The sequence below is a fragment of the Cynara cardunculus genome (genome assembly GCF_001531365.2).
Source record: "Cynara cardunculus var. scolymus isolate 2C chromosome LG 2, CcrdV1, whole genome shotgun sequence".
NCBI lineage: Eukaryota > Viridiplantae > Streptophyta > Magnoliopsida > Asterales > Asteraceae > Cynara > Cynara cardunculus.
The window spans coordinates 49525171-49533921 of NC_037529.1; the positions used below are offsets into that span (position 1 = coordinate 49525171).

An 8751-nucleotide genomic window follows, 5' to 3' on the forward strand; every position below is an offset into this window, starting at 1 on the left:
CATCTCCAGCTGTCTTCTTGGAGGCGTATTCAACCATGAGTCTTTGAGTCTTCTTGAATGAATATCTCTGGTTGAACTGTTGTTGAAATCTCCAAGTGTTGTTAACCAGAGGGGTTATGGAGATGCGTTGTTCATCGCACCTATGGACCTTCATCGCATCTATGGTTGTATTGAACACTTAGGATTTTTCTTTGCTAGTCTTCCATCGACCTTCTGTACCTTCACACTTGTATGTTTTTCATTACTTTTACAAATAAGAATGATGGGGTCTAACATAATTTTTTCAAAGTATCATTAATATATTTAGTTTGATTAACGAATATGCCTTTAGAGAGTTGTTTTACTTTAGGACTAAGAAAGGAAGATGATTGCTCCATCATACTCATTTTAAACTTAGTTTTCATTATATTTGAAAAACTCTTATAAACTCTTGAACTTGTAGACCTAATAATTATATCATCCACATAAAATCTAAATTAAGATTAAATCCTTACATTATTTCTTCAAAAATAGTGTAGTATGTATAGTACCTTTCTTGAATCCATAATTGATGGGAAATTCAGTCAAAGTATCAAACCATGCTCTCAGAGCCTATTTTAGTCCATACAAACCTTTGCCCAAAACATATACATAATCTCGATGCTTAGGATCTTCAAATCCTTCAGGCTGATGATGGACACTTCTTCATATAGCACACCATTCAAGAATGCAGATTTCACATCCATTTGAAATACTTTAAATTTTGTGTGTGCTGCATAAGCCAAACATATCGTAATGGCTTCAACCCTAGCAACTGATGCAAAAGTATCATCAAAGTCTATCCATTCTTGTTGACAATAACTCTTTCCAACTAGTCTAGCTTTGTTTCTGACAACTATCCCATCAACATATTTCTTGTTTATGAAGACCCACTTTGTTTCAATAACAGATTTGTCCTTAGACTTTGGAACCACTCTCCAAACTTTGTTTCTTTCAAACTGTAGAAGTTCATCTTGCATCACAAGTACCCAATATGGATTTTGTGATGCATCAAATGGATTCTTTGGCTCTATCTTCCTTAGAAGATAACAAACAAATATTTATTGACTGTATCTGACCTTGTTTGCACTCCTCTTGAAGGTTCACCAATGATCTGGTGTAAGGGATGATGTTTAGTCCATTCGTGTGTGTTTGGTAAGAGTTGGTAAACACTTTGATCATTTTGAATGTCATTCTCAACATGAATGGCATGTATCTATGTTTGTTCCTTTTATTTCTCCTCTCAATAGTTTGTATCTCTAAAGTAGATAAGCCCAGAACAACAAGGTTTGACCTACTTGCTCTAAAGTCGTATTAGCTTGTCAGAGATAGTTTCACTTTATAATTCTAAGGAAAAATCAACATTTACTTCAGCAGGTCCAGATAGATTTCTAGCACTTAGTTCTGTTTTATCTGAAGTAGGAATAGTTGAATCTGTAGATAGTCTTGAAGTTTGATAATGTAACACCCCATATCTCATATTACATATTACACAATTCATTTAAAGAAATACATGTACTATCCCACTTAGGTCCATAGTACAAGATACTAAGATATAAAATACACAACTCAAAAATTCCAAAATACAAGTCCTTGTATAACATAACATTTCAACTTCAAAATACATACATAGGCTGATCTCCAAATAGATATGCACATAGGGAAACAAATTATATTTTTCTTTTTTCCTTTACTATCATTGTACTCATGAGGGTTAGACCTGAAGGTCAAGTGTAATCCCTTTTTCCTTGTAGTTGCAATGTGAAAATCATCAAAACATTATTTAAAACCAACTTTTCATATAATAAGAACATATTTTCATCATTCATAATAATCAGCAACCCTCTGGTTGCAAGAACCAGACTTAGAAAGATTTTTCATCAAATAACAGGACCAGAGCCCATCTGGTTCCTTTGACCAGAGCTTCTTGTTATACCAACGAGAGCTCCTTTCAAGTTAAACATTCACATGACTACCAAATCAAACATAGAGGATGGATGTAAACATTGCCAAAGTATAAAAGAGCATAATCTAAAAACGTATATAAGACCATAGCTTCTGGTTCTACTAACTAGAGCCTCTAGCTCAAAAACCAAGAACAACCAGAGCCCCTCTGGTTTGTCCTTCTTTGTTAAAGACATTTTGTATAAGAAATTCTCTAAGTTAAAATAAGAGCAAGAAGTCTTATGAACACTTTCAAAACACAACCCCTGATATAGAGCCTCGATATAATAGATATAGAGCCTCTTGTCTAGGTAAAAGATTTGTAAATGACTTGTAATATATACAAATATCATCCAGAGCCCCTCTGGTCCTATGTGAGGAATGACCAAAGCCCTTTTGGTTCCTTTCAAGGAACAACCAGAGCCTCTCTATTCCTCATAAATCATACATTTTATCAAAAGCTTGGTTATCCAAAACCTTTGCCATAAGTCAAGTTTTCCCCTTCTCAATAACATCATTATTACCATTTCTAAAAAGAGCAACATTCCTGAGTCCTCAAATCACAAAGAAGTAAGAACTCAAAACTATTGCAATCTTAAAAGACATAATAGCAAGAGACATAATAGCCAGAGTTATAATAACAATCACACATACAAATGTCATCCTTATATTCAAAGGTACACCTCTCATTGATATGCCACTCTTATATCCGAAGGTACACCTCTCCTTGATATGCCACCTTATCCCGTGGAACACATCTCCTTGATATGCCTTCCTTATTTCTTCATCAAAATCTATAGATTAATTCCAAACAAAGACAGACCGAAGTCACAACCATCTTGAAGGAACATCCTCTATAGTTTTTAACCGATAATGGTTTCAAAACATTTTTATTTCCAAAACTTTGAAACTCGAGAACCAACAATTCTTTAATATCATTTTCCAAACTCAAAACCCCTTTTATCTTTAAAATAGGATATCATCTTCAACTATTGTTAAAAGAAGCAAAATCTCCTTTATATTTCAAAACAGTTCCAAAACCCAGATTTATAAAGCTCAAATCAACTTGTTGAAACATTCACCTTTCTTCATCAAAATCAATCATCTAAACCATATATTTCAAATAACATTATTTAAGGATTTTAATAACAAAACTCATCTTATTATGCACAGGTTGATGACAGATTACACAACAAAGCTTCAAATACTTCATAGAAGCTTCAAATCATTTTTTATGCCAAATTTCTTTCAAGAACACCTTCACCGCCACACACACACTTTTCTTCTTCACAAAGATTTCTCCAAAAAGTGAGATAAGATTTAATCTTATCTCTTCTATATATATCTTTAACAAGGCGGTGTGAGTTTTATTATTATAAAACTCATAGGGCGGTGTGTTTTATTATTTTTAAACCTCTCATTCTTAACCACAAATATGCATATATTTATATTAAATAATTCTCATGTATGCATATCATCATACATGCACACATATATTTTAACAACTCCTCACATATGCACAATAACATATTCACATATATATATATATATATATATATATATGATCCATGCATTTACTTAAATAATCATGCAAATTATCACATATTCGCATAATAATCACATAAGTATTACCTCAACCATTGCTGTCTTAAATGCCGGTTATCACATATAATCTATAATCAAATCAGAGAATCGTCAAATGAATTCTAAAATAATAAATAAGTTTTGAATCACTTGAACTTGTAGAAATGAGTTCAGAAGTCTTAGTTTGATTTAGTTTAGGTCCTGCGCTATTGTGTACATAAGCTAAAATTTTTAGCTTAAATCCTGAACTGTGTTGTTCAGAAGTCTAAACAGTTTTTTCATCAAATGTCACATTGATGCTCTCAAGGATAATCTTTGTCCTTTTGATATAGAACCTACAGGATTTTGTGACAGATGAATATGCAATGAATATGCCTTCATCAACCTTTTTGGCAAACTTTTCAAGATTACTTTTATCATTTAACATAAAGCATCTGCAACCAAGCACATGAAAATAATTAATGCTAGGATTTCTATAATTTATAATCTCATATGGGGTTTTATTTATCCTTTTATTTATTATGGTTTTGTTCTAAGTAAAACAAGCAGTGGAAATAGCCTTAACCCATAAGAATATAGGCAAGTTTTAATAAGCTAGAATGCTTCCAGCAACTTCAACTAGAGTTCTATTTCTTCTTTCAATTATTCCATTTTGTTGAGAAGTCCTAATAGCTGAGAAATTGTGTGAGATTCTTGTTAGGACAAAAATACTCCTACGTTTAGAAAGTTTTATAAAGTCCTTTTATTGTATTGTATTGTAATATTCATTGTATTTGGGTTAAGAGTTATTGGGCTTAACATGTAAATGTCACCTATAAATAGGGACATGGGGCTTAGATTTGATAGTTTTCGTTCCCTGTATTTTCAATGAGAGTCATTTAGAGAGTTTGTGAGATTGTATTTCTTGCTTTCCAATAATAGAAAACTGTTCAGTTCTTTAATGTTCTTGGATTATCATTTTCATCTCTCAATCTATCTTGATTTGTTGTTGATCTAGGATTCACAATTGGTATCAGAATTGAATCATATTATCATTTTCGATACGATCAATCAATTCAGCAAAAGATTCAAGATTTGTGTATTGTTTTTCAATGAAACAGTATCGCATCCTTCATCATCTTCTTGTTTGACATTTTTAGGCTTAACAGATTCAAATTCACCTTATTCTTAATGTTTCTATTCAATTTAATGCTTAAGGATTAGCATTTTGGTGATTACGAACCTTTCTGAATCATCAATTTGAGGCTATATATTTAATTTTGGTGATTTAGATGATTCAAAGTCGAACTGGACTTAATATGTTATAATGATTTCCTCATCGCTGGTTGAATTTTATTCGTTGAGCGATGAAGTGGTGCGCATCGCCCAATGATGATACGAAGAACTAAGCGATAAAGTGTGCTCATTGGTCAGAATGTAAATTTTGGTAACTTGGTTTGAGCGATAACCTTGGACTTAGATGAATTTTGAGCAATAAAGAATGCTCATCGCTCAAGGGTTGTTCGGAGAGCTATGATCATCGTCTAAGTCTTATGCGATAAAGATGAATCTGCTCATAGTGGTGTCCAATGAAGGGCCCTCATTGCTCAATATTCCAAACGATGAACTCTTGCTGAGCGATGACCTTGTTACCTTATGCGATGAAGTGTTGTCCAGAGAGTGCTCCTCATCGCTTAAAGCTTTAAGCAATGAGTTCCCTAACCTGTGCAATGATGATTGAAAGATACCATGGAAATTGATGAAATTGCTCATCTTTATGTCTGATAACCATGTTTCATCGCCTAAGTGATGAGCATTGACCCTGTCATAGCTCAAGGCGGGAGCGATAATGATGTTGATTATTCATCGCTAAGGTCTGAGTGATAACCTAGTTCATCGGCCAAGGTATGTGTGATAAGGGGTTTAAGCCTAAGGCATGAGCGATGAGTAAGCTATCTTATGCTCACCGTTCATCTTTTGAAGTATTTGACTCTTGAGCTTAACTGTGTGCTTAATGGATGTCCTAGCCATGTTTTCCTGTGCTTAATGGTTAAGGAGATATTTTATCAAATATTTCCCTTAAGAGCATTATACAACAAATTTTTGTCAACAATTGACTTTTAAAGTCAAAATTTGACTTTTCGTCAACCAATTGAGATTTGAAGAATAAAGACGGATTTGTCAAGATTGCAGAACAATATTGACTGGTTTTAGTATTTGATTTGACTAGCTAGAGTTTGAGGATTTGTAATCATTATTCCGGAGTTCTCTATAAGAGGCTAGAACATTGAGTGCCTTCATTCTTTTCTTTTGACCTGTTCAATCAGAGGTCTTGAAGGTATGCAATCAGTGTTCTGGAGGTTCAGGAATTAATCAGATTTTTGAGTGTTCTCAGTCATGCTTCTAACCTGATCAATTAGAGGTTTGATAGTCTATAGTCATTATTCTAGTGCTTTGGTTGTGATCTTAGAATTTTGAGTGCTTCTAATCATTCTTCTGGCTGGGATTTTTGGATCTGATTCTGATTATTCAGTTTTCTAGAAGATATAAGGAAATCGGCTTATCTATCTGGTTTGACTTGTTGTTCTTGAAGTTATGCTTAACTGTTAATTCTTCTCTTTGGGTCTACAAAGTCAAAGGTGCTTGCTTTAGTACTTCAAGCAATTGTTATTACCCCATTGATATCTTACTAAGATTTAGGTTCTTAAGATGAATGCCTATTGAACTCGTGGTTCATTGAAAGATTCTTTGTCATTTGACCGGTTGCCATGAAATGTCACGAGGCTCGCACATTTATCTATCCAAAGTTGAATGAACCTATAGCTAATGGATTGGCGATGATTCTGCAGTTAAAGATTGTGTTCAATCGTCTGCAGGTTGGTTGTACTTTGTGTAATTGGTTGTGCTTAATTCATTGGATCTTATCTTTAAGTTGAAGTTTAAAGAGTTAGAGTTATTTTCTAGGGGGAGCTTGAAGATTTTATCTTTGCCGTATATAAATGAATCCTTAGTCTTGAATTGATGTATTCAGAAGTCATATGAAGAACATGTTCTGAACTGAGTTGTTCAGAAACTAACACATTTAAAGTATATGTTTAGAATTATAAAGAAACAAATTCAAACGCTAAACAGAGTGACTCAGTACGCACAGCGTTTAACAACAAATGTATAATGATTAGAATGTCTAATTATAAAAAACAAGTCACAATTATTATTCCAAATAAGAAACGAATCATTGATAAGAAATAACACACAATGAAGACAAATTGAATTTCAAACGAGTGTATTTCTACCAAAAATACTAATTTTAAGAATAGTTAAAATAGGTATCGGAATTATACATGATGAGAAAATACCAAAGTATTTAACTCAAAAAAATACCCATTCAAATAAATGTTATCAAAGACATAGTGAAGTTTATTTCCGAAGTTATTTGAAGATTGTTGCTGATAAAGGGGAAGAAAAGTTTATTAAAGAGAAATTGTTGGAAAGTCTACAAAGTTTGTGAAGAGTTTGCTAAGAAAGTTATTAAAGATTAAGAAATTGTTAAAGTTTGAGAAAGATCTCAAAGAATTAAATTTATTGAAGGAAAAGGAATTTGTTACTTAAAGGAGAAGTTTCAACAAAGAATGCAAAGGAGCAGAATGTACAAAGTTTCTACAAAGGAGAGAATGTTTAAAGTCTTGAGAGAACAAGGGGGAGAATGTTTAAAGTCTTGAGAGTTAAATTTCGTTGGTAGGTCATTCTTCAACCAAAGGTTGCTCTCCCTACAACTGAGGTAGAATCCATAGTTGTTACCGAGGGTTTTAAAGAGGCGATATGACTTAAAGGCTTGTTCACAAGTCCTAGTGGTGATGAACTTACTATGGACTATGTATTTTGCGATAATCAGAGTGCTATATTTTTTGCAAATGATCAAATTTTCCACGAGCATACAAAGCATATTGTTGGAACTATTGTTACACTCAATAAATTTTATTTTTAATATGTATCTATTTGACCCCTTTTGGGTGGAACTATAAAAAGTTCTTGGTGTTGGTGTTATGGAGCTTCCCTATAACTTACAGTTTGAAAAGTAGACGAAATGGCATGAAAATAAAGAACCTTCCAAAACATTGGGTTGTTGTCAATGTCGTGTAACTCATAGGTTGGCTTAGTCTTTGAGGAATGTGCAACTTACCGCGCGACTTGAGGTCGCGTGGCCTAGGTTCAATGACCATAAATTTGATTTTTTCTAATTTTTAACTTATTTCTTCCCCCTTTCTCACCTTTATCCTTATGCTCTTCTCTCTCTTCATTAAAGTCGATGTTGGAAGAATTTAAGGTAGACTTCAAGTGGTTGGTAACCATTCAAGGACAAGGAATCTTGTTAGTTAAAGATCAAAGCTTCCCCTAAAGATATAGAGTTCTTATTGTGAATTTCTAGGGTTTTCAAATCCTAGTAAGGTGAGTTCAATCTACTTTCTCTCCGGTATATACATGTTAAATTCTCTTTTCTCAAACATTTACAAGCTTTGTCTATAATTATTTCAACAATAGTAGAAACATGATCATTTTGGGGGTTTTTTTGACTTAAATGGCAAGATGAACCATTATTGGGTAAATTTCTTAGCTTTAAAGGTTTTGAGTTATGAGATTAAAGGTTCTCATTCCTTGAATAATTTTGTTTCAATTATTGATCAATTAATTATTGTGATAACTAGGTCTTGGTTATCACTTGAGTTCATAAATATGTGATTATTTGTTAAATGATTATGTGATAGCATGATAAAATTATTATATTTAATCATGTTAATATGTGAAATCATATGCATAAATGAGCATGCATTAAATATATGGATATTTATATACATAAGGAAGCACATGCATAGGTGTGAATATGTATGTGCATGCATGCATGAATAGTAATTTGTGATGATTACATAAGTGAATGTGTATGCATGATTATATGCATGTATGCATGAATAGTGTATGGGATACATGCATGTGAAGGCTACATGTGGTAGCCGACTTTCCTGATTGGGAAAAGTATAAAAGGAGAGTTTAGTCTCCATTTCAATTTTTCCTGCATTCTTCAAAAAGAGTAGTGTGCGATTTAGAGGAAGTAGTGACCGAATTATTTCTGTTTTGAAATCAAGTAGAAGGATTCAAGTTTCTTGCTTTTGCAAAAGATTCAAGGTGAGTGGTTTACCATTTTTATTTCAATTGTAAAGTAATTCTTTTGGT

General features: G+C 32.9%; 1 protein-coding gene across 1 annotated transcript in view; it reads right to left on the reverse strand.

Annotated features, from left to right (window-relative positions):
• Window positions 1-596: 596 nt before the first annotated feature.
• The window catches only part of LOC112506145 (protein trichome birefringence-like 34), a 30973-nt gene continuing 22818 nt past the window's right edge, over window positions 597-8751 (reverse strand). Inside the window, exons 6-7 of the mRNA XM_025110171.1 lie at window positions 1388-1452; window positions 597-977 (exon numbers count right to left, since the gene is read on the reverse strand). Of these exons, the coding sequence (XP_024965939.1) occupies window positions 597-977; window positions 1388-1452 (446 nt within the window). The remainder of the gene's footprint in view (window positions 978-1387; window positions 1453-8751) is intronic.